The sequence below is a fragment of the Mercenaria mercenaria genome, chromosome 7 (genome assembly GCF_021730395.1).
Source record: "Mercenaria mercenaria strain notata chromosome 7, MADL_Memer_1, whole genome shotgun sequence".
Lineage (NCBI taxonomy): Eukaryota > Metazoa > Mollusca > Bivalvia > Venerida > Veneridae > Mercenaria > Mercenaria mercenaria.
The window spans coordinates 55,802,699-55,830,598 of record NC_069367.1 but is presented as its reverse complement, the minus strand read 5'-3'; the positions used below and the strand labels follow the sequence as shown (position 1 = coordinate 55,830,598).

General features: G+C 37.3%; 1 protein-coding gene across 1 annotated transcript; it reads right to left on the bottom strand.

Annotated features, from left to right (window-relative positions):
* Positions 1–150: 150 nt before the first annotated feature.
* Positions 151–27,895, bottom strand: LOC128558613 (methionine--tRNA ligase, mitochondrial-like). Its single transcript, XM_053548451.1, has 12 exons — positions 27,633–27,895; positions 26,172–26,287; positions 23,332–23,403; positions 21,123–21,209; positions 20,551–20,679; positions 18,385–18,490; positions 14,655–14,782; positions 6,706–6,815; positions 3,908–4,007; positions 2,905–3,016; positions 1,469–1,660; positions 151–597 (listed from the first exon to the last, which is right to left on the bottom strand). The coding sequence occupies exons 1-12, from the start codon at positions 27,817–27,819 to the stop codon at positions 230–232; spliced, it is 1,707 nt and encodes a 568-aa protein (XP_053404426.1). The 5' UTR covers positions 27,820–27,895; the 3' UTR covers positions 151–229.
* Positions 27,896–27,900: the final 5 nt, after the last annotated feature.

Here is a 27,900-nt window from a genome sequence, read left to right as displayed (position 1 = left end):
TGTAGTTCCTTCCCTACAAGTAAACTATAGAATATTTATATGTCAATATACCATTGAAAAACATTAAAGTACATATTATTAGTTCTGAAATCAAAGAGTAGATTTAATTTAAACCATTTCAAACACCTAAAAACAACATTAAAACTAAACCACTTTTCCTTTTTCACTTTTATTTCATTTAAAATTTGTATACAAAAGCATGAGTAGATTTATCAATGGGCTGCATTATCTATTTTATAATTTTCAATCTTTTTAAAATGACGCCTTCATTAGGCCCTAATGCTAGTTCAGGAGAATTTAAATAGGGTTTTTTTGCACACTCAAAAGTTCTTCTATCCTTAGGAATTCCTAGTCTGTTGAGCAAACGTTGAGATATATTTGGTATCACAGGTTGCAGAAGGATTCCACTAACTCTCAATGTTTCCAGCGCCACATGTATTACACACTTGAGGTGTTGAATGTCTGTTTCGTTGTCTGATTTAGCGAGATTCCAAACTTCGTGTTGCTGTACAACACCATTTGCCCATCTCAGATAAGACATGATGCTCTCAATACCTCTATAAAACATCATGTCCTTATAATATCCTTCCACTGTATCTGTAAAATTAGGAAACGTGTATATTTATAAATCTATGTAAAATAAATGGATGGTAATAAATGATGTAAAATAAATGATGCTTCAGTCATGTAGTTGATAAAGACATGTTGCTTTGAATGGCATTGAAAAAAACAAAACTCACAATACCTACAATGTAATGCATTTATTTTTCAGATGTGATGTATACATATATATTCAGCAAGTCAAGAGACACAATACTCCATTTCTGTCATTCAGTAATACCTGTGCTGCAGTCCACCTGTGAAGGAAGCCAGTAGTTTCATTCCCGATTTAAATATTTGCAGTTTATCTATGATTAAATACTTCCTGCCAATAAAGACCACAGTGTTTTTTACCTCTCCCAAGTGTGGTCTTTTAATAATACCTCCCATTTGATAATATTCCCATGAATTTTATAAGTCATCAATTAAAGCCCACTATCTTTGGTGTTGGTGTATTCATATTGTTAAAGGTCTCAAGGTCCTTTCATACTCAAAATCATTAGGCAATAAATAGACAGGTCATTTGAATAAATTGCTAAACTGTTCAATGATAAGCTGAATAGTGACTGCTGTAAAAACTTAGTGTTGGGCACATTTTCTAAACAAATAAACTGGAACTGCTTTCATATTACCTATTTTAATCTTTAGCTTGCTGGCAGTAAGTGATTCTGCCTTTGTGACCAGTGCAGACCAAGACCAGGCTGCACATCTATGTAGTCTGATCATGGTCTGCACTGTTCGCTATTCAGTCAGTAAATTTTCATTGAACACCCCTTTAAGTAATAAATGGTATTGCCAAAATTGTATGATGGACCAGTCCATTTTTGAAATTTAGCAGGGTAAGGGTTAAGTATACTGTATCGGTTACCTATCAACATATCCAGGTTTTCAAATGTTTCCCTGTCTGAAGCGGTTATCTTAGATATGTAAGTTTCCTGGTATTTCCTGGGGTAGATCTGGCTGGGATTGATCGCCGGAGCAGTACATCGACTGAGAAGGTTTCCCATTGTGTTAACTACATCAGAGTTTACATACTCCATTGCCTTCTCTTCAAGGAAATCTACAAAAGTGAAATAAAACGTAAAAATTGCTGAAGTTACAAAAAGATTGTGTGGAGGAATTTCCCCAGATGTAAATTCATGTAGGAATAATGACTTATTAATAAACAAAGTAAGCAATACAGTTATGCATGACCATTTATTGCAAGCTTTACTTTTTCAAAATAATTTACGTACCATAAAAACCATAGGATGTGTCTTTGGTAAAATCATATAACTAATAGCAACCAACTGATACACAATTTTTGTCAAGCCCGCTTGTGGAAGCGAAGACATAATTGTCCAAATGGCAGTGTGTGCGTGCGTGCGTCCCGGCTTTGTTTGTCTGGCCCATACCTTTGACATGCATTAAGGAATATTGTTTATATTTGGCATGAATGTTAACCTCTGTGAGATGGAGTGTCTTGCGCAAACCCCAGTTTCCTATCTCAAAGGCCAAGGTCACAGTTGCAGGTCAAAGGTCATGTCAGATCTTGTTCAGCCTGTAACTTTGGACATGCATTGAGGAATCTTTTTTATATTTGGCAAGAAAGTTAACCTCAGTGAGACAGAGTGTCATGCGCAAACCCCAGGTTCCTATCTCAAAGGCCAAGGTCACAGTTGCAGGTCAAAGGTCATGTCAGATCTTGTTCAGCCTGTAACTTTGGACATGCATTGAGGAATCTTGTTTATATCTGGCATGAATGCTAACCTCAACGAGACAGACTCTATCTCAAAGGTCAAGGTCACAGTTAGGGGTCAAAGGGCAGTCTCGACATGTTGTACATGGGCATCTACTTATACAAAGAAACAACTATGTTTACATAACCACACTATTTTATTCAGTAGAAATTATCAATTTAAAACTTGGAATAATTGATCATAAAACATCCAATACAACAATAAGAAAACATTCTTAGTAAATTAAGCACAACCATGTTTTACATTCAGCAGAAATTATCAGATTGAATTTATAAGTTAGATCAACTGACAATAAAAAGTTTCTTAATAAATTAGCTACTCCAGAGTAAAATCCTCGTTAGTACCTTTAGTGTTTGTACTGTACTACATTAGTACTTTCAGTGTTTGCACTGTATCACACACAATTTCAGTGTTTGCATGGTACTACAGAAATGTACCTTTCTGTGTTTTTTTGCATTGTACTACACGAGAGTACCTTTAATGTTTGCACTGTACTACACATAAGTAAAATAAATAAACACCAGTATACTGATATAGTTAGTACAATAAGGTAACATATGCTTACTTCCATCAGAATGTGGTACACCTTCTCTCAGTAAATAATACCTGAACACTTCAGCTGAATATTTCTCTTGTACTATCATTGGGTCTACAACATTACCCAGACTCTTAGACATCTAAAACAGAAGCGATAAGAGACTCATTCAAAATATTGAAGATACTACAAAATCATATAACCTTGTAACAGAAATCAAATTACTATTCATTTTATCATAAGAATTTGAAATTGAAAACATTATTTCAACAGCTTATAAACCAACAATAGATTATAGTTCCAAGTTCCACTTTTCTGCATAAACTTTCTTTAAAGGAAACAGTGTTCATTCACCATTATTAAATTGCCATTAAAGTATAATTATGTAATATAATCTGTCCAAACCTTCTGCATAAAAATTATATACATTTGCGTTTGATGTAAGAATCGTAATAAAACTTGAATGCACAGCTTTTTCACAACTTCTTATTAAAGAGAATTATTAAAATCCAGCAATTACAGGCTGATAAAGTCATGCCAATGCAGTCTAGATCATATAGCAATTTCCTACTATTAATGATGCAGAAAGACCCTAGGCAGGCAAGCTCTTGGGTAGAACCATCAACCTCCAGCAAACCAGCTGGCTTACTCGCTGAAAGACTAGAGTGGAATTCATACTGACACTACTAGTGATGCAGAGCTTGTGGTTGAAATTCAGTAACTTTAACCATTCTGCCAAAGAAGTCCATCCGCACAAACCATCAAAGGGGTAGGAATAGTAATAGTTCAATGAACACCTAGAAAACTAAACAAGGGGAGTGGTGGTGTAGTGGAAAAGGTGTTGGCCACTCAATCCAGGGGTCGTGCATTCGAGCTCCACTGGGGTCACGACCATGACTTCTCATATGACGCCAATACTGGTTTTTCCAGGAAACAGACTCAAGAGTGGTTTCAATAAGCTTGAAACTAAAACAAATTAGTATAAACTAAACTGAACAAACTACGAAATAAAAAGAATAACTGGCACATGTACCTTAGCACCGTTGATTAGCCAATGAGAATGACAGAAAATCTTCCTGGGAGGATCTAATCCTGCAGCCATCAAAAATGCTGGCCAATAAATTGCATGGAACCTTAAAGAAATCAACAATCAGTAACAGTAAACAAGATGCTCAAAACCATGCTACATAATATAAATAGCTTCAGAGATTTTACATGTATTTTTATGCATTGCTCATATACAATGTGTATCATGCTGTAATGTATATATTTTCATCTTGATCACTAACAGAACTAACTGGCAGTTATGTTCCTGCAATTGTCCATTTGCCAGTGAGAAAAAGGTGAACCAAGGCAGACTTACTGTAAAATCATTTAATTTCGTGGGCATGAAATATTGTGGTTTGGTCAAATCGGCAATTTTGTGGGTAAGTGAATTCGTGGATTTCAACTTTTGAACATAAAATGAATGGGGAATTTTACTTGTTCGTTGGGATTAATTTTCGTGGATTTCGTGGTTGAGTCAATCCACCGAATTTAATCCCAAAGAACAAGTAAAATTTTCATTCATTTTATGTTCAAAAGTTGAAATCCACGAATTCACATCCCACGAATATTAATGATTTCCCAGTATTCAATGGCTAGGACAAAAGGCATATATATGTCAATACATTCTTTCAATATTGTGAAATATTTTATCAAATTTTATGAACTTATGACCATTTAAAGCCTGAACTTTCTTATTCTTCAGAAAATAACAAAAGCAGACAATAATTTTGTATTTTTTTTTAAGTCACAGTGGGCTAAGGTCATGATAATGTAGAATGTCTCCAGTTCTGTATTCAGTTCTGCCTCAACGTTTGCACCAGGTTGTGCCTCTATGCAATTTTCAAACATTTGCTTACAACTGGACAGTACCTCTAACCTTCCACAGCTATCTGGTTAGCTTCCTCACATTAAAAGTTGACTCATGCGGAGGCTTAATTAAACATTGGTGATATACAGAGCTTCAATGGGACACTATTTTCCCAATTTCACTTCTTATCAGACCTCCATTTTCCACAATCGTTACATTTTTAACTTCAGTTCTAATCAAGCAATAAACAAGAGCTGTCACTATTGGTGACAAATGCCCCCGCAGCGTGCCCAAGAATGTTGCAGTTGTCTGCACAAAAAAAACACACATCATTTCGTGACCTTGACCTTGACCCGAGTCATAAGCCTGATACACCTTCTCAAAATGGTTAACATTTGTGTCAAATTATTTTCAAATCCCTTGATAAATGACAGAGTTATGGACCAGACAAGAAAAACCTTTGACTTCTAAGTGTGACCTTGACTTTGGAGCTAAGGGGTCTGGGTCTTGTGCATGACACATCATCTCAATATAGGGAACATTTATGCCAAGTGATTTTAAAATCCCTCCATCAATGGCAGTTATGAACTGGACAAGAAACAGACCATGTTAACCTTTAACCTCTAAGTGTGACCTTGACCTCACAGCAAGGAGTTTGGATCTTGCACATAACATGTCGTCTCATTATGGGAAATATTTAAGCTAAGTAATTTCAAAATCCCTTCATCAATGGCAGAGTTATGGACCGGACACGAACCAGACCCTGTTAACCTTTGACTTCTAAGTGTGACCTTGGAGCTAGGGGTCTGGGTTTTGCGCATGACACATCGTCTCATTATGGTAAACATTTATGCCAAGTTATTTCAAAATCCCCTCATGGATGGCAGAGTTATGGACAGGACTAGCAACCCCAGCTGATTTTTAAACTTATTCAAATTCCAGAAACAACCTGACAGTTATTTAGAGCTCTTCATGAGCTTTACAGAACACGTTTTCTTTTTAAAATATCTTTAAAAATAAAAAAGTTATGACCATTTGAAATCTGAAAAATAACGCGTAATTTTAGAATTTTTCCACTATATAAAATACAGCTGAACATGTCGCGTTCGCGGCACCGAGAAGTGAATTTTCTCCGTTGCCATAATAGAAAAATGGTCATATCTTTTTTAGCTTTTAAGATATCTTCATGAAATTTGGAATAGTTACAGATCTAACCCTGTAGCATTAAATGCTTTATTTAAAATCATAATATATGTGAATAAGATACAGAAACAACACAACAAATGTTGGCAATATACAATGGATTTTAATAAAACGGACAGGGTATCTGGTAATAAATACATCTTATTAAAACATGATAAAATGACACACTATATTTGATCACAGATCATCTATGACTCATCTCAAACTGTTTAACAACAATTTCCTAGCAATATATACAAGACAAATGAAGAAAATATATAAAACCTATAACAAATTTTCACAAATTATTTTCAGTCAGGACATGAAACAGACCCTGTTAAATCTTTGACATCTAAATGTGACCTAACCTTGAAGCTAGGGGTCTGGGTCTTGCCTATGACAAGTCGTAAGTCGTCTCATTATGGTGAACATTTACAACAAGTAATTTCAAAATCCCTTTATGGATGGCAGAGTTACAGCCCGGACAAGAATTTACAAAGATGCACGGACGGACAGTGCGACTTTAATATGCCCACCTTCAGGGGCATAAAAAACTCCCTTCAATCTGAGGGTCACTTCATACTGCTAATGCTGAAAGGTTTTCCATATTTAGAATTTGAAAATGAGCTTTTCAGGCAATCAGTTGCAGGCAGGAGATATGCCAACATGTCAATTTTGTGTGTGAACTCTCTACTTTGTTTTACATTTGCACTTATTCATTTCTGACAGGGCTGCTGAAAGCCCGAATCATAACTGTTATTGTTCTAATTTCAATAGACAGGCACTATACATACTTGAGTATATCTTTCCCTATCACTTGTACATCAGCCGGCCAGCTTCTGCCCTGAGAAGGATATCCACACACAGTCAGATAGTTCACCAGGGCATCCAGCCATACATAGATCTGAAATGTAGGGCAAGAGTGCACAATATTTCACCTGATAAAATGATAAACAAGCTGTAATGTAAAAGTAAATGAAACTAGAAAATGCTTTTGTAAAAAAGCGCATGTCTCCCCAAATGCAAAGTCCTATAGGCAAGAAGTCAATAGGGGTCAGGAGCGAAAGTCAAAGAGACACTGATGGTTGGCTGCAATAGGGATCATCTACTTGGCATGTCCAGTCATCCCGCTAAATTTCAACACTCGTGGCCTAGTGGTTCTCAAGTCACTGTTCAGGCTCCTGTGACCCTGACCTTCGATCAAGTGACCTCAAAATAAATAGGGGTCATGTACTTTGCATGTCCAATCATCCTATTAAGTTTCAACATTGTAGGTCAAGTGGTTCTCAACTTATTTCTAAAAAATGATTTTACATGAACAGGCCACTGTGACCTTGACCTTTAATAGACAGACCCCAAAATCAATAGGGGTCATCTACTCTGCATGTTCAATCATCCTATGAAGTTTCAACATTCTAGGTCAAGTGGTTCTCAAGTTATTGATCGGAACTGGTTATCAATGTTCAGGCCCCTGTGACCTTGACCTTTAATTGAGTGACCCCAAAAACAATAAGGGTCATTTACTCTGCATGAACAATCATCCTATGAAGTTTCAACATTCTGGGTCGAGAGGTTCTCAAGTTATTGATTGGAAATGGTTTTCAATGTTCAAGCCCCTGTGGCTTTGACCTTTAAAAGAGTGACCCTAAAATCGTTAGGATTCATCTACTCTGCATGACCAATCATCCTACGAAGTTTCACCATTCTGGGTCAAGTGGTTCTCAAGTAACTGACCGGAAATGGTTTTCAATGTGCGGGCCCCTGTGACCTTGACCTTTCACAGAGTGACCCCAAAATCGTTAGGGGTCATCTACTCTTTATGACCAATCATCCTATTAAGTTTCAACATTCTGGGTCAAGTGGTTCTCAAGTTACTGACCGGAAATGGCTTTCAATGTTCAGGCCCCTGTGACCTTGACCTTTAATGGAGTGACCCCAAAATCGATAGGGGTCATCTACTTTGCATGTACAATCATCCTATGAAGTTTCAACATTCTGGGTCAAGTTGTTCTCTAGTTATTGATCAGAAATGGTTTTCAATGTTCAGGCCCCTGTGACCTTGACCTTTGAAGGAGTGATCCCATAATCAATAAGGGAAAATCGTTAGGGGTCATCTACTCTTTATGACCAATCATCCTATTAAGTTTCAACATTCTGGGTCAAGTGGTTCTCAAGTTACTGACCGGAAATGGTTTTCAATGTTCAGGCCCCTGTGACCTTGACTTTTAATGGAGTGACCCCAAAATCGATAGGGGTCATCTACTTTGCATGTACAATCATCCTATGAAGTTTCAACATTCTGGGTCAAGTGGTTCTCTAGATATTGATCAGAAATGGTTTTCAATGTTCAGGCCCCTGTGACCTTGACCTTTGACGGAGTGATCCCATAATCAATAAGGGTCAACTACTCTTTATGACCAATCATCCTATCAAGTTTCACCATTCTGGGTCAAGTGGTTCTCTAGTTATTGATTGGAAATGGTTTTCAATGTTCAGGCCCCTGTGACCTTGACCTTTGACGGAGTGACCCCAAAATCAATAGGGGTCATCTACTCTTCATGACCAATCATCCTATGAAGTTTCAACATTCTGGGTTAAGTGGTTCTCTAGTTATTGATCGGAAATGGTTTTCAATGTTCAGGCCCCTGTGACCTTGACCTTTGACGGAGTGACCCCAAAATCGATAGGGGTCATCTACTCTTCATGACCAATCATCCTATCAAGTTTCAACATTCTGGGTCAAGTGGTTCTCTAGTTATTGATCGGAAATGGTTTTCAATGTTCAGGCCCCTGTGACCTTGACCTTTGACGGAGTGACCCCAAAATCAATAGGGGTCATCTACTCTTCATGACCAATCATCCTATGAAGTTTCAACATTCTGGGTCAAGTGGTTCTTTAGATATTGATCGGAAATGGTTTTCAATGTTCAGGCCCCTGTGACCTTGACCTTTGACGGAGTGACCCCAAAAACAATAGGGTTCGTCTACTCCAGCAGCCCTACAACCCTATGAAGTTTGAAGGTTCTAGGTCAAATGGTTCTCCAGTTATTGCTCAGAAATGAAATGTGACGTACGGACGGACGGAAGGACGGATGGACGGACAGACGGACGGACGGACAGGGCAAAAACAATATGTCTCCTGGGGGAGACATAAAAATACAAATGCACTCGAACTATATATGGAAAACTTGTCAAACTTATCTAATCTACAGTGCATTTTTCTCAGTTACTGACTGACCCATTATACTCTGGAGGACAGACCTGGGGTAATTAAAAATGTAATTGTAATTAATTGCAATTAAATTACATTTCCTAAGTAACTGAATGTAATTTGTAATTGGGTCATTTATCAATTACATGTAATTGTAATTTAATTAATTACAGAGCAGTTTTGAGGTGTAATTGACAATTACATTTCAATTACTTTCCAATTACATGGCACATGCTAATCCAGTTTGTTGTGCAAATAGTATATATACGTTTATTACCAGTGACACTTCGCTTTAACATGCTAATTTGCATTTCATAGCTGTGAAAAACAATAATAGAATATTATGGTAGTTGTTAATCCCTTGGACTCCTTTGTTCTGATATAATTGTCTTATTAGAGCCAACTGGTAATCTTTGATGATGTTTGTCACTATGTTTTTGGAGAAAATGATCAAATTATGATTTGAAATTGTTATTTGCATCATTATTATTTAGATTTTTATCAGAGCAAAAACTGAAATGCTTAGCATATCATTTTTTATCTGTGATAAAATTTGTTGTATTAAATGATACAAACAACATAGCAATTGACATCACAGTTCTAACAAGATAAAAAATATAATTATTGTAGGCATTATGAGTAATCTACAGTTTTAATGACACAGTTATTCTAGGATGGCTTATGAATGTTTTACAACTTATTTTCAATATGGTCTTTGGATAACATGTAGTGTCAAGAATAAAAAATTTAAATATAAGTTTAAAATGTAAATGATTAAATACTGAAGTATACTAGTTAAATTAGAAACATCTTGCAGAACCATGATCATATAAACTTCAGAGAAATTCAGACCTCAGAGAAATACCTGACTTTACATGCATCATTCTTCCCTAACCGAATTCTGCTTGACAATGTATTAACTATTAATTTGGGCTGACTTTTGGCTCCTTTTGCAATAATATTAAAGACTGAGTGATGATTTCCCGCAAACAAACATTTTACTTTGAGCTTAAATTCAATTCTGAAACTAGAAAATGCTTTTGTAAAAAAGCGCATGTCTCCCCAAATGCAAAGTCCTATAGGCAAGAAGTCAATAGGGGTCAGGAGCGAAAGTCAAAGAGACACTGATGGTTGGCTGCAATAGGGATCATCTACTTGGCATGTCCAGTCATCCCGCTAAATTTCAACACTCTTGGCCTAGTGGTTCTCAAGTCACTGTTCAGGCTCCTGTGACCTTGACCTTTGATCAAGTGACCTCAAAATAAATAGGGGTCATCTACTCTGCATGTCCAATCATCCTATTAAGTTTCAACATTGTAGGTCAAGTGGTTCTCAAGTTATTTCCAAAAAATGATTTTACATGAACAGGCCACTGTGACCTTGACCTTTAATTGACTGACTCCAAAATCAATAGGGGTCATCTAATCTGCATGTTCAATCATCCTATGAAGTTTCAACATTCTGGGTCAAGTGGTTCTCAAGTTATTGATCAGAAATGGTTATCAATGTTCAGGCCCCTGTGACCTTGACCTTTAACAGAGTGACCCCAAAAACAATAGTGGTCATTTACTCTGTATGAACAATCATCCTATGAAGTTTCAACATTCTGGGTCGAGAGGTTCTCAAGTTATTGATTGGAAATGGTTTTCCATGTTCAGGCCCCTGTGGCCTTGACCTTTAACAGAGTGACCCCAAAATCGTTAGGGGTCATCTACTCTGCATGACCAATCATCCTATGAAGTTTCATCATTCTGGGTCAAGTGGTTCTCAAGTTACTGACCGGAAATGGTTTTCAATGTTCAGGCCCCTGTGGCCTTGACCTTTCACAGAGTGACCCCAAAATCATTAGGGGTCATCTACTTTAAATGTACAATCATCCTATGAAGTTTCAACATTCTGGGTGAAGTGGTTCTCCAGTTATTTATCGGAAATGGTTTTCCATGTTCAGGCCCCTGTGACCTTGACCTTTGATGGAGTGACCCCAAAATCAATAGGGGTCATCTACTCTTCATGATCAATCATCCTATGAAGTTTCAACATTCTGGGTCAAGTGGTTCTCCAGTTATTGATCGGAAATGGTTTTCAATGTTCAGGCCCCTGTGACCTTGACCTTTGACGGAGTGACCCCAAAATCAATAGGGGTCATCTACTCTTCATGACCAATTATCCTATGAAGTTTCAACATTCTGGGTCAAGTGGTTCTCTAGTTATTGATCAGAAATGGTTTTTAATGTTCAGGCCCCTGTGACCTTGACCTTTGACAGAGTGACCCCAAAAACAATAGGGTCGTCTACTCCAGCAGCCCTACAACCCTATAAAGTTTGAAGGTTCTAGGTCAAATCGTTCTCCAGTTATTGCTCGGAAATGAAGTGTGACGTACGGACGGACGGACGGAAGGACTGACGGACAGACGGACGGAGGGACAGGGCAAAAACAATATGTCTCCTGGGGGAGACATAATAATTGAAATCAGTTTACAGGTGAATTATTATGTATATGTAGTAAAAAGTAAAAGAACTTTGCTACAGTGTTCATGTAAGAAGTACCACATTTGGTATTGTAATTGAATGTAATTAATTACAATTTGCTATGTAATTGTAATTTAATTAATTACATTGTTAAATTTGATATAATGGTAATTGTAATTTAACTGGACATTTCTCAATGTAACTGTAATTTAATTAATTACATTCTAAAGTAATTGACCCCAGGTCTGCTGGAGGAAGTTGTGTCACGTACATTCACATAGAATATGACCACAAATGAATGACAGTTTTCACTTCTTCAATATGGGTAAAGCACAACATTCCATATACTGGTATTTTGTTTTGTCAGACATTTGAGTTGCACTAACAATTTTTTTCTGGTTATAATAGTAGTTTTCCAGCTACAGATGGTGGAGTAAAATCCCAGGTGGCCCTGTGACCTACCTTCAGCCACCTGGATGACTTTCTCACACAAACAAATTCTATTACTTCAGCAAGATTTCAAACTCACAGCATCCAATGTCAACAACTATAACCACTCACACCACAGAGGTCCCTATGATTTTCAACAGAATGTCAGTTATGTAACCTTAGACAATCAACCTAACCCATGTTCCTGGTTTCCATACCAGCTTTAAGTTGTTTGCTGCAACAACATCCTTTCTTTAACCCTTACCATGCTGGACACCATTGATTCTGTCTTTGCAACCAGTGTTTATCATGATCAGCGTGCACATCCGTGCAGTCTGATCATGATCTGCAATGTTTGTTATTCAGCCAATATCTTTTTGGTAAGCACCCCTTTAAAGTTAATCGCACTGTCCAAGTTGAAAGATGGACAAGTTCATTATAGAAATTCAGCAGGGTAAGGGTTAATAATGAGAAAAGGAGGGAACAGATAGTGTACAAACTGTTTGAGAGTTATCTCCAGATGGACAAATTCATTACCAAAATTCAGCAGGGTAAGGGTTAACAAGTGAATGAAGTATTGCCATGCAATACAAAGTCCCCTACTGCATGGAAGGCACCAAATTTTCTGTACTGCAGTATAACATAATGAACTGATATCTGTCAATGATGTATCAAAATTTGCATATATAAATACGTACAGTTGTTTTCATTTGGATTTTTTTTTTGGCCGATTATACAAAAAGTTATCATAAAAAGTTATTTATAGTAGCAACAAAGGAAATTAACCCTAAAAAAAAAAAAAAAAAAAAAATATCTATAAAATATAAGTCCACAAGAAACTCTTTACCAGGTGGAGATAGATCAAAATACACCTAAAATTTGGTTGTACCATGCATGTTGTACCACAGAAAAGTGGTCTCAATTTTTCCCTACGGTCAGTTATAAAAAAGTTACAATATAATCTATTTATAATAACAACAAAGGGACATAATTCTAAAAAAAGTGTGCCTCAAAGTGGTGAACATTTGTGCCAAGTTACATCAAAATCCCTCCATGCATAAAGAAGAAATGCTCCGGACAAAGTCATTCTTGAATTTGACCTTTAACCTCTAAGTCCGACCTTGACCTTAGACCTTGGGACCTGGTTCTGCCGTGCGACAATTCGTCTCATGGTGGTGAACATTTGTGCCAAGTTACATTAAAATCCCTCCATGCATAAAGGAGAAATGCTCCAGACAAAGTCATTCTTGAATTTGACCTTTGACCTCTAAGTATGACCTTTACCTTAGACCTAGAGCCGGGGCTTTGCGCACAACATGTTGTCTCATCCAGGGAAATGTTTGTGCCAACTGATATTCAAATCCTATTTTGTATGACAAAGTTATAGACCGGACAGGAAAAAAATCCTATTGACCTTTGATCTCCAATTGTGACCTTGACCTTTAAGCTAGGGTTCTGGGTGTTGCACATGGCACGTCGTCTCATCATGGGGAACATTTATGCCAAGTAATATTGTAATCCCTTGATGGATGACAGAGTTCTGGACCAGACAGGAAAAAAACCCTATTGACATTTGGCCTCCAATTGTGACCTTGACCTTTGAGCTAGGGGTCCGGGTTTTGCGTATAACATGTAACCTCATCATGGGGAACATTTGTGCCAAGTAATATCAAAATCCCTTCATGGATGGCAGAGTTACGGACTGGACAAGAAAAAAGACCTATTGATATTTGACCCCCAATGGTGACCTTGACCTTTGAGCAAGGGCTCCGGGATTTGCGCACAACATGTTGTCTCATCATGGGGAACATCTGTGCCAATTAATATTGAAATCCCTTAATGAATGACAGAGTTATGGACCAGACAGGAAACAGACCCTGTTCATGCCATGTTAACATTTGACTGCTAAGTGTGACCTTGACCTTTGAGCTAGGGGTCTGAAAGTTGTGCATGACACATCGTCTTATTATGAGGTACAATTGTGCCAATTGATATTAAATCCCTTCATAGATGGGAGAGTTATGGACCGGACAGGAAAAAAGCCCTGTTGACCTTTGAACTCAAATTGTGACCTTGACCTTTAAGCCAGGGGTGCAGGTTTTGCACATGACAAGTCGTCTTATCATGGGAAACATTTGTGCCAAGTAATATTAAAATCCCTTCATGGATAAAAGAGTTATGGACCAGACACGAAACAGACCCTGTTCATGCCATGTTAACATTTGACTGCTAAGTGTGACCTTGACCTTTGAGCTAGGGGTCTGAAAGTTGTGCATGACACATCTTATTATGAGGTACAATTGTGCCAAGTGATATTAAAATCCCTTCATGTATGGGAGAGTCATGGACCAGACAGAAAAAAAGCCCTGTTGACATTTGACCTCCAATTGTGACCTTGACCTTTAAGCTACGGGTCTGGGTTTTGCGCATGACACGTCGGCTCATCATGGGGAACATTTGTGCCAAGTAATATTAAAATCCCTTTATGGATAAAAGAGTTATGGACCGGACACCAAATTGCGGACAGACGGAATGACAGAATGACGGAAAAGCGCATTCCTATAGTCCCCAAAACTGGTTTTCAACCAGTAGGGGACTAATAATGAGAAAAGGAGGGAACAGATAGTGTACAAACTGTTTGAGAGTTATCTCCAGGCACTGGTATACCCCAGGACAGTCGACTGCAGGGCCGTGATACCGACAGATCTTCTAGACTTGATAACCATCGACGAGCAGTAGGTTCAAACACTGGTGGCTCAATCACTGTCAAAGAATACATTTTGATGTCTTAATGAGTGCATCAATCATTTGAAATTGTTAAACATACTGCTTGTATAAAAGACCTGCACATTACACATTTAGCCTCATTACTTGATCAGTTCTATGTATCAAAAACAGATTTGAACAAGAGGGCCATGATGGCCCTATATCGCTCACCTGTTATCATTGCATTTGAGGACAAGAAGGTCCTCAGAAAAAATATCTAAGTCCAAAGGACAGGAACAACAAAGTAAGAAATTTAACCAAACAGAAAAACAAAATTCTTACAAGGTACAGATATGTCAAAACACACCTAAAAATTGGAGGTACCATCCATGTTGTACCACAGGAAAGTGGTCTTGGGTTTTCCCTACGGCCAATAATAAAAAAGTTACTAAAAGTAAGCTATTTATAATAACGTAAAAGGGAAGTAATCAAAAAGAAAATTATTGTAAGTGAACAAAAGAAGGATCTGCCAAATAAATCTGTTGACATAAATGAAATTTCAGATCAGTATCTTCATTAGTTACGGAGATACACCCATTTTAATTTGAAATAAAGGGAGGTAATTTGACATAAAATCAGTCCATAGTTATCTACCCTGATTGGTTCAGTCCAACTAATGACAATAATGAAATTTCAAATAAGTCCTATAAGTAGTTACTGATATTAATCCATTTTGACTACAATCAGGGGAGGTAATCAGATATGAAATAACTCTGGAAACTACGACTGGATCTGATTTGTCATGGAATCCAAGATTTATTGTTGTTGAAGATATTTTGGAAGTTTGTATCAAATAAAACCATAAATGAAGTCTCTATATGGCTACAAAAGCCAAAATAGCCAATTTTGGACCTTTAAGGGGCCATAACTCTGGAACCCACGATGGAATCTGGCCAGTTCAAGAAAGAAACCGAGATCTTATGGTGATACAAGTTGTGTGCAAGTTTGGTTAAAATCAAATCATAAATGAAATTGCGATTGTGCAGACAAGGTCAAAATACCTAATTTTGGTCCTTTCCGGGGCCATAACTCTGGAACCCATAAGGGGATCTGGCCGGTTCAACAAAGGAACTAAGATCTTATGGCAACACAAGTTTTGTGCAAGTTTGATTAAATTTAAATCATAAATGAAGCTGCTATTGTGCAGAAAAGGTCAAAATAGCTAATTCTGGCCCTTTCAGGGGCCATAACTCTGGAACCCATAATGGAATCTAGCCAGTTCAAGAAAGGAATCAAGATCTTATAGCGATACAAGTTGTGTGCATGTTTGGTTAAAATAAAATCATAAATGAAGCTGCTATTGTGCAGACAAGGTCAAATTAGCTAATTCTGGCCCTTTCAGGGGCCATAACTCTGGAATCCATAATGGAATCTGGCCAGTTGAAGAAAGGAACCAAGATCTTATGGTGATACAAGTTGTGTGCCAGTTTGGTAAAAACCAAATCATAAATAAAGCCGCTATTGTGCAGACAAGGTCAAAATAGCTGATTTTGACCCTTTCAGGGGCCATAACTCTGGAACCCATAATGGAATCTAGCCAGTTCAAGAAAGGAACCAAGATCTTATAGCGATACAAGTTGTGTGCATGTTTGGTTAAAATAAAATCATAAATGAAGCTGCTATTGTGTAGACAAGGTCAAAATAGCTAATTCTGGCCCTTTCAGGGGCCATAACTCTGGAACCCATAGCGGAATCTGGCCAGTTGAAGAAAGGAACCAAGATCTTATGGTGATACAAGTTGTGTGCCAGTTTGGTAAAAATCAAATCATAAATAAAACTGCTATTGTGCAGACAAGGTCAAAATAGCTGATTTTGGCCCTTTCAGGGGCCATTACTCTGGAACCCATAACGGAATCTGGCCAGTTCAAGAAAGGAACCGAGATCTTATGGTGATACAAGTTGTGTGCAAGTTTGGTTAAAATAAAATCATAAATGAAACCACTATCGTGCAGACAAGAAATTGTTGATGGACGGACAGACGGACGACGGACGAAAGGTGATCACAAAAGCTCACCTTGTCACTATGTGACAGGTGAGCTAAAATTCTGAGAGAGTTAGCTGCGAAAATCCTTTTAAAATCCTAATGAAAAATTTGCTTGCATGTTTTTTCATTTGAAATATTAAATGGAAAAATATTACACACAATGATGAACAAACAGACTCTGAACATAAACCAAATTTAAAAAGAAAATACTGTAAAATCATTTAATTTTGTGAGCATAATAATTAGTGTTTAAGGCAGTTCTGCACTTTTGATAAACCGGAATGGATGGCATAAATTCATTTATCTGGATAACGTAGAATAAAGCCTGGACTCTTTATACAAAAATGAAAATTGTTTTATGATATTGTATTCAATAACAAATGCTGCCATTATAAAACTAACTTTTAAGAACAGCCTAAGAATGAAGCTTTACCATTATTTTCAGAATAATCTGAAAAATACTCAAAAGAGGTCCATAAAGAGATGCCACAGGCTATGACTGGTGAAGTTTCAGGAGAAAACACTGCCAAAATGATAATGGTTACATGTTGCTGCGTACAGCAATATTCTAGCTAAACAAAGGTCACTTTAATAATAAGATTAAGGCATTTAATTGATAATTAATGTTTTCAATGTTATTACAGCTAGTCTCACTTAGAATAAAGAAGAGCATCATGATGGTCCTAGATCACTCACCTGATTTTATAGTTTGGTTATTTATTTATTTTGTTGGGTTTAACGATGCACTGACACAATTATAGTCATATGGTGACTTTCCAGCATTAATGGTGGAGGAAGACTCCAGGTGCCCCTCCGTGCATTATTTCATCACGAGCAAGCACCTGGGTAGAAGTACTTCCTCACATGAAGAATTCAATGTCCCAAGTGAGGCCTGAACCCACATCGATGAGGGGCAAGTGATTTGAAGTCAGCAACCTTAACCACTCGGCCATGGAGGCCCCTCATAGTTAGCTTAATTGAACACTTTTGATACAAGGTCAGTTCAGGAACATTTGTATGAAATAATTCTGAAATTTGGCCAGTTGTTTCTGGACAGGATTTTCAAAGTTTTCCGTATAACCATATAGAGAATATTAGTCCCATCCCCTGGCAGTCAAGATTTTCAACAAATCAAAATTGTATAAAGGGTAATGGTGGAAGGCCATAAAAGGGACATTTCAGTAAGTTTATATTAAAATCATGACAGAAGTTTCAGAGCAGAAGATTTTCAATCTAAGTTTGCAAAATAAATAAAATATAATAAATATAGACAGAACACATCCTATCCCTATTAACAAATCAACACAACTTGAAGGGATTTGGTAGGTCACCCAATGGACATTTCTGTAAAATTATTTTAAAATGAAGCTGACAGTTTCAAGATAGATTTTCCAAGTTTTCTATAAAGCGATATAGCAAAAACTAGCCCTGCCCCCAAGCAGCCATTTTATTAAACCAGTAACATTCAACTTAAATTCAAAAGTCACAAATTCATTACGATCTTAGAAAAAGCTCTATGGCCAAAACCACACAATTTTAAGCAGACAAAATTAAATAATTTCACATTGAATTTCACATAATATAAAAGTGTAACATTATACAGCATTGTACACACCTCCAGTGTCAAACCATTCACGAAGTTTGTCCTTATAATCAGAAAGTCTAAACATATAGTTGTCTTCCTGCATCCATGTGACTGGGTGACCACTCTCAGCTGATACCTGTAAATATAGCATCACATGTTAGTGACATGACAAGATCAACACTCTCAGCTGATACATGTAAATATAGCACCCCATGTTCATGACATAAACAGGTCACAAGCCTCAGCTGATATCTGTAAATATGGCATCGTGTGTTAGTGACATGACCAGGTCACCAGTCTCAGCTAATACCTGCAAATATGGCATCTCCAGTTAGCGACATGACCAGGTCATCAGTCTCAACTAATACCTAAATATGGCACCTCATGTTAGTGACATGACAAGGTCACCAGTCTCAACTGATACCTGTAAATATAGCACCTCCAGTTGGTGACATGACAAAGTCACCAGTCACAGATGATACCTGTAAATATAGCACCCCATGTTAGTGACATGACCAGGTCACCAGTCTCAGCTGATACCTGTAAATATAGCACCCCATGTTAGTGACATGACCAGGTCACCAGTCTCAGCTGATACCTGTAAATATAGAACCCCATGTTCGTGACATGACCAGGTCACCAGTCTCAGTTTATACTTGTAAATATAGCACCTCATGTTAGTGACATGACCAGGTCACTAGTCTCAGCTTATACCTGTAAATATAGCACCCCATGTTCGTGACATGAACAGGTCACCAGTCTCACCTGATGCCAGTAAGTATAGCACCTCATGTTAGTAACATGACCAGGTCGCCAGTCTCAGCTGATACCAGTAAATACTGCACCCCATGTAAGTGACATGACCAGGTCGCCAGTCTCAGCTGATACCTGCAATATAGCACCTCATGTTAGTGACATGACCAGGTCACCAGTCTCAGCTGATACCTGTAAATATAGCACCCCATGTTAGTGACATGACCAGGTCACCAGTCTCAGCTGATACCTGTAAATATAGCACCTCATGTTAGTGACATGACCAGGTCACCAGTCTCAGCCGATACCTGCAATTATAGCACCCTATTTTAGTGATGTAACCAGGTGTCCACCCTCACTCAGCTGATACCTATAAACATAGTACTTCATGTTAATGACATTATTGGGCAACCACTCTCATTAATACACTTTCACTTAAGTGACATGAACTGATACATTAATAGAGCACTTCATGTTAGCAATTTGACCTGGTGACCACTCTCAACTGATCCCTGTAAATATAGCACTTCATGTTAGTAATGTGACCTGGTGACCAATCTCAACTGATCCCTGTAAATATAGCACTTCATGTTAGTAATGTGACCTGGTGACCACTCTCAACTGATCCCTGTTAATATAGCACTTCATGTTAGTAATGTGACCTGGGGACCACTCTTAACAGATGCCTGTTAAAATAGCACTTCATATTAACGTTGTGAACAGGTGACAACTCTAAGCTGATATCTGTATGTATAGTACCACACACCAGTGTAATGTTGTGAATAGTGACAATAGATATAGCCCAAACCCTGTCAAACAACCATTGGATTTGGTTGCTCAATTTCTCATTCCAAGGAGTTGTTAATGTAGGTGCTCCTCTGTAACTTACTGATTCTCCTTCAGGATAAATTTAAGGTTGAAGAGTGGCAGATAGTATGGGATACTGACGGGTCATCAAAACAAATTAGATGTAAAAGATTTTTAGTTGGTAATGAGCAAAAAGGTGGGTTTCAATATCTGAATATCAAATTCAAACTGGTTATTCACTTATCCTGTGAATGCCTTAAAAACATCGGAAAATGTCTTTCAGACTGTTTTTTTAATACTTTTGTTATGATGGTTCATAAACCTAGCCAGTGCCATAAGATGCTGCACCAGTACTGACAAGTTCTCCACAAGTAAATGAAAACTTCCTCACAAGACACGAGATGAAGAATGAAAGACTTCAGATACAATTTTCTTCTGTAAAACTGCGATGGAAATCACAAGCCCTGGTTGTAAGAATATGCAGTATACATTACAATCATGTTGGTTATCCCTATAATATGTAATAGAACTGTTACAAAGAACCCTGATGATAAAGGAACAAATTGTTCTGTCCAACTGTGTTCCCTACATCTTTTTTATACATACGAAGCTAATTTGCCCCTTGCTTCAACTCACCTTCAGTACCTGTCCCTTTTCATTAACTGAAGTTTTTACATCATTTTCACTAAGGAAAGCTTCGTCTGACACCGAGTACCAGCCCTCATATGAACCTTTATAAATACATCCCCTGGTTTCCAGCTCTCTCTGAAAAAACAATTGTGCAAGACATCGTCTTTGAAATAAAAAGTTTTTAATATTCAGCTACTTTTAACACTAGGTCTACCTTTGAGCAGTTAATAAAGAGCTTCGAGTTACAGTGTAACTCTACTTATTTTATGACTCATAAAGTCCTCTTATCTCATTGTTTGGTAACTGGTAACATGGAGGTCCATAGAAACTGATATTCTCTGCAAAAGTGATATTCTTGTAAATAAACATGAATAAGAAACTAATGTAATCCAAACAGCAGCCTTGTTACGTCTCAATAAAATTGTGACTGTAAACATTTTTTCCTATTACCAATCTAATCGAGATATTAATCATAACACTATTTCAAATGTAGTCCTATAATAATAATAAAACACTTACTGTTGATAATATCTGATTTGTAATTTGTAAATTTTACATAAGAACTAACATGTATTTACCCAAAACTTCTGCACAGTAACATAGTGTCTCTCCTCAGTGGTCCGTATATAGTCTGTGTAATTGATGTTGTAACAGTCAAACATTTCCTGAAACAAATCAAAACCAAAATTCAGTGAATCTAAACAACTGCCAAACCAGAACACAAACAGCTGCCAAAACTAAGTCTGAACAGTTGTCAAACCAGAGTGCAAACAGCTGCCAAACCAGAGTATGAACAGCTGCCAAACCAGAGTGCAAACAGCTGCCTAACCAGAGTATGAACAGCTGCCAAACTGGAGTGCAAACAGCTGCCTAACCAGAGTATGAACAGCTGCCTAACCAGAGTGCAAACAGCTGCCTAACCAGCATTCAAACAGTCACCAAACCAGAGTTCAAACAACTGCCAGACCAGAGTCTAAACAGCTGCTAAACCAGAGTGCAAACAACTGTCTAATCAGAGTATAAACAGCTGCCAAACCAGAGTCTGAACAGCTGCCAAACATGAGTCTGAACAGGTACCAAACCAGAAACCTAACAACTGCTGAACCGGAGCCCAAACAGCTGCCAAATGGAAATCTTTATAGCTGCCAAACCAGAGTCTGAACAAATCAGATTTTGAACAGTTGCCAAAACAGAATCCAAACAGCTGCCAAACCAAAGTCTGAACAAACCAGAGTCTGAACAGTTACCCAATTAGAATTCAAACAGCTGTTAAACAAGTGTTTGAGAAATCAGAGGCTGAACAGCTGCCGTACTTGAGTCCCAAGAGTATAATTTCAGCTTGCAATCATCAGAAGACTAAGTGCAAACTAGAGCTGTCACAGAAGTGACGAATATAACTCCACAATATGGCCTTGTCACAGAAGTAAGCCAATGTCAAAGTCGAACCTCAAAATCAATAGGGGTCATCTGCTGGTCATGATCAACCTCCCTATTAGGATTTGCGGTCCTAGGCCCAAGCATTCTCAAGTTTTTGTCTGGAAACGATTTAACTGTTCCTGGCCACTCACTCTGACCTTGACCTTTAAACTACTGACCTCAAAATCAATAGGTGTCATCTGCTGATCATGATAAACCTTCCTATCAACTTTCCTGATCCTAGGTCTAAGCGCTCTCAAGTTATCACTCGGAAATGGTTTAACTATTCAGGGTCACAGTGACCTTGACCTTTGACATATTGATCTCAAAATCAATAAGGGTCATCTGCTGGTCATGACCAACCTTTTTATCAACTTTCATGATCCTAGACCCAAGTATTCTCAAGTTATCATCCAGAAACCGTTTAACTGCTCTGGATCATTGTGACCTTGACCCTCAAAGTCGAACTTGACCTGTATTTTATGATGTTAGGCCAAAGCATTCTCAAGTTTTCATCCGTAAACCGTTTAACTGTTCTCAACTTCTGAGAGTCGCTGTAACCTTGACTTTTCACCTACTGACCTAAAAGTCAAACCTGACCTGTATTTTATATTACACCTGTGTACCAAAATTTATAATCCTAGGCCCAAGTATTCTCAAGTTATCATCTGGAAACCGTTTAACTGTTCCTGGTCATTGTGACCTTTACCTTTGACCTACTGACCTAAAAGTTGAACTTGACCTGTACTTTATGATGTTACACCTGTGTACTAAAATTTATGATTCTTGGCCCAAGTGTTCTAAAGTTATCATCCAGAAATCATTTAACTTTTCCTGATCACTGAGACCTTTACCTTTGACCTACTGACCTCAATGTCAAACTTGACCTGTATTTTATAATGTTACACAGGTCTGTGTACCAAAAATTATTTAAATCTGTCTAACCTTTCATGAATTATTGTCCGGAAACCGTGAAAACCAACAGACCAACCGACAGACAGACCGACCGACAAGGTCACTATTATATGCCCCCGCCCCCCTCCACCAAACTTCGTTTTTTGGGGGTATAACAAGCACAATTAAAAAACTAATATCATTGAAGTGAAAATAGTAAACAAAGTCAAATTTCTAATGGAAGTTCGAATTAATGTATGAATAAACTTTTTATAACTTTTAATCTGTGGAGAACTTTTATGTTTTGGACTTACTAAGACATGACCACTTATAACATACATGTTTATTCTGATATTTTACATTATCATTCCATTACCCTGGCTCAAAAATGTGTACAGAAGTACACCCTGTCATTAACTGCCAAGTTTATTTTGAAGTCTGTTCTATTCTATTCTAAACTGAATAATTAATACATACCTTAAATGTGCTAGATATGCTAGTGGTAAACTCAGCTGGAGGTTTTTTATGCCTTTCCGCAGCCTGCTGTATCTGTTGGGTGGAAAAAAGGGAAAATTTAATAAAAAAATGATGTCAACAATGTATGATAAAAGCTATCCTAAAATGCTTGATGGAACAAGAGCTGTTAAAAAGCACATATGCACCCTGTGGTATGACACATATGCCCACTCACAGGGATCAGCCTACAAGGCGATTTGAGCGATATCGTCGCTTTAAAGTCGGCCACTTCGCCTAATTATCGCCTCCGGGCGAAATCCAAATCGCCGAGTTTTTCAGCGAGTTATTATCTGTTTACTTAAAGTTGCAAAACTTGATGCATATTCTAGATTAAATTATCGATAAATCCATAGTCAACCCCGCCTACTCGCCTGTCAAACTTCAGCCAATCGTAGCGTTACTATCTAACAGCGTCAATCAATAATATTGTAAGCCGCCGCCATTTTGAAAATTTTCAATCGGCGTGTAAAAAGCCGATAAACTTAACGAGAGCATGATTTTATGCAACAATTGTATATTATTCTTTCATTTTATTAACGATTACTTCAAAAATTATTCCAATTACCATAATTACGGTCAATTTCTGTAAATGAACGGCTCGGGTACTGTGGATTAAAAATGATTTCGCGGACGTCAGAACTGCCGTACAAAATATTGTAAAAAGATCGCCATTAACTACGAGTTTGGTATTATTTTCGAAAAAAATAATAAATAAATAAATTAAATGTATAAATCTGAACAAGTTGGTGCAAAAATCGGGCATTATAAAAGTACGAGAATCGAAACATTAATGAAAATTTTCACGCCGTTTTGATCGTGCACCTGTTAAATTTACGAATTTCGGACATGTAAATTTCGGATAAAAATTTAAAGGCGACTTTTTCATAGCTAAGTTTATACTTTATTTAGAAATTCATGAAAATGATAATGCAAGAATCAATTTCCTTAAATAATTACTGTTTATAAGTTACAACTAGACCCACAGAAAGTGGATATATATAGGCAAGAAACTGAATGCTATGCCGATGCTTCTCCTTAAATTTCTCAACTTCTCCCTAAATTCTGTGGAGGGAGAAGTCACTTCTCCCTAAAATTTTGACCTAGGCTGATCCCTGACTCATGATGGCATTTCAATTTTAACTTTGTGCATAATTTGTAGGTTTCAGAAAGTTGACAGCAGACCTAAATGACACCCTGACCAATAAGGTTATGAATTTATTAACCTTCTAAAGATATTAACATTCTCTAGCTATTGATCAACAAGAGGGTCATGATGACCCTGAATCGCTCACCTGAGTAATATGAGCCACATGTTTAAAATGGCAAACTGATACTAAAATATTAGAAAGTAGGTCAGTAGGTCACACTCATGGTCACTGAAAGTCAGTTTTAAGATGGGTGTGCAAAACTGTACATGTCATCCAAATTTCAAGGCTGTATCTTAAAAAACAAGAAAGTAAGCCAGTAGGTCAAGGTCACAGTGAGGTGACCCCTAATCGCTTGGGGTCATCAAATAATTATAATTAAACAGTCTAGGAAATATGATCTGATAATTTTTTAAGTATTTAATCCTATATAACTTCCTGATAACTCATATAACAAGTGACCCCCAGGGCAGGGCCTCTTTTAACCCCGGGGGGGGCATAATTTGAACAATCTTGTTAGAGATCCACTAGGCAATGCTACATACCAAATATCAAAGGCCTAGGCCTTGAACTTTCAGACATGAAGATTTTTTTCCCTATATAAGTCTATGTTAAATTTGGGACCCCCAGGGCAGGTCTCTTTTCACCCCAGGGGCATAATTTGAACAAATTTGGTAGAGGACCACAAGGCAATACAAAACACCAAATATCAAAAGCCTAGGCCTTGCAGTTTCAGAGAAGAAGATTTTATAAATTGTTTCCTACATGTTTATAAGTCTATGTAAAACTTGAGACTCCCCGGGTCACGGCCTCTTTTAATCCAAGAGTTATAATTTAAACAATTCTGGTACAGGACCATAATAAAATTCAATTCTTTGAACAATTTTGAAAGGGGGCCACCCAAGGATCATTCCTGTGAAGCTTTGGTGTAATTCTGCCCAGTGGTTTTCAATAAGAAGATTTTTTTGTAGAAAATGGTGACGGACAACGCACGACACACGACAGATATTGAACGGTCACAAAAGCTCACCATGAGCCTTTGGCTCAGTTGAGCTATAAACAGCCTTTCGTCTCAAGGTCACTGAGACCTTGACCTTTGACCTACTGATCTTCAAAAACCAAGGGTCATCTAGTGACCACCAGCAACCATTGCGAACAGCATGGGTCCTGACCAGCCTGCGCGGAGGAAATTGACCATTGCGATATCTTCATACATCAAACATCATGTAACCTTAAGACTAGGTTTATCAGCACCATTATGATGGAGAAGAGTACTTGTTTGGCCTTTTAATCTGTGATACCTTAATGTATCAAATATTTATGTTCCACTTTCATCCATCCTGGTGCAGAGGAGTATTTGCTTGCTCTTAAATCTTTAATATCATATAATTATATCTTCATACATCAACATACCTTAAAATTGTGTTAATCAGTTCCATTGTAAAAGAGTAATTGCATGTGTTAAGTCAGAAATATCTTGCCATATCAAGTGAAGAAGAGTATTTATTAACCTATTAGTACCTTGATATCTCAACATACCTTAAGACCAAACTTAAATCAGCATCAATGGAAAAGATATTTCATTCATCCTTTAATCTGTAACACCTTAATATATCATATATATATATGTACTGTATTTCTATGTATTAATATTACCTTAAGACCATGTTCATCAGTTCCTGTAGAGAAGAGTATTTGTTTGCCCTTTAAGCTGTGATATCTCGCTACAGCATCAGCCAAAACACAGGTATACAGGTGGCCCATATGTGGTGCTGAAAGATGAAATAGAAGCTACTCAGAAATAAAACACCAACAATAACAAACAAGAGGGTCATTGACCCTAAAGCGCTCACCTGTGTACTACTCCCGCATGATAATTTAAAAGACAGCATGTTTATATTACTGTTTGATTGTTATGGTTTTCATGCATCGTTGAACTCAAAAAGGTTGTCAATGATAGAAGTTAAGTGCATACTGTAATGATATATAAAAGGCCGAGACTATCTGCATGAAGGTCGTGCTGATGATTGTTTTTATACGAACAACCATTGTGCTGATTATTTTCTTTATTCGCATACAGTCATAGTCACACCAATGCTTTTTGTTATTCGCACGATAATCATTCCTGGAAAGTCATGCTGACTATATTTGTTAACCATATAACTAAACATTTTGTATACATATATGTAACATAAATTTAGTTTTTTCTTGCTTATCAGATCTCTATTGTACCAATTATTTGACACCTCAGTCACAGATAAATGAAAGTTCCTGTATACATGAACCATTTTAAGTATTCATAGATTACCGGACCTCGATCTAGACAGTCCTACACTGGTTGTCTAGGGGTCTAGTCCAACAAATTTGATGTGATCCTAGGAAATATTGAGAAATTTTTTTCATATGGGCAATATCCCCACTTGCGTCAAACACTCATAAGACCAAAATAATGGAAGCAATTTCCGATGAAATTTTCATTGCTGCCGACGCTTTACATGCTATAGGTTTAAATGCCAATTATGTCAAAAATTGGCCATAAATTCAAATAAAACTTACATGTATCTAAAGGGGATTCAATTCCTCAATGATTTATGTAAAAATTATCAAATAATATCCAAAATTTTGAATTTTCTGGTGAATTAAACCTATGTATGTATGTACTGTACACTGTGCATTTAACGTTTACCGTGTCTACATGCCAATATGCACAAGCGATAAAACCATTAACTTTACACAACCTTGTACTGTGATTTATCCTCCATTATTTTGGTCTTTCAAAGTTTTGACGTTTAGATTGCCCCGTCACAAATATTAAACAATCTGAACGTCGAATTAATTATATGTTGACTATCTATGGGTCCAGAAACTGGACCTCTACACTTCGGGTCTAGCGGTCTGGTTAGTCGAACTTATCCGATGCATACAGTTTGTTTTATATTGTGACGGTCAAACTGTGCAGTGGCTGCAAATGTCAGAAATTAAAATGCAGCCACTGAGCGACAGTAAGATTGTCTAGCAGTCTGGTTAGTCCAAACTAGCTTTTATCTCAATATCTGATAGATTTAAGTTTAAAAAAGGCATGGAGGTTATAAAACAAAACCTTGAAAATGTTTTTACCTGCATTTACATAAAATATTGGTGTTGTTACAAAAAATGACTGGTTTTCATCAGTCTGCCTGATTGTTGAACATTTTCTACACCTCTGGGTCAACGCACTTACACATGCAGTGCGTGTCAGGTTTTTAAACACAAGCTTTGTGCGGAAGATAAACTCTGGTTTTTCAAACTGAGATAGAAAAGTCATAATTTGTAGGTATTCATTGATATTTTAAATTGCATGTAAAATGAAAATGAAAGCGGAAACCTACTTCGTAAATAATTGAAC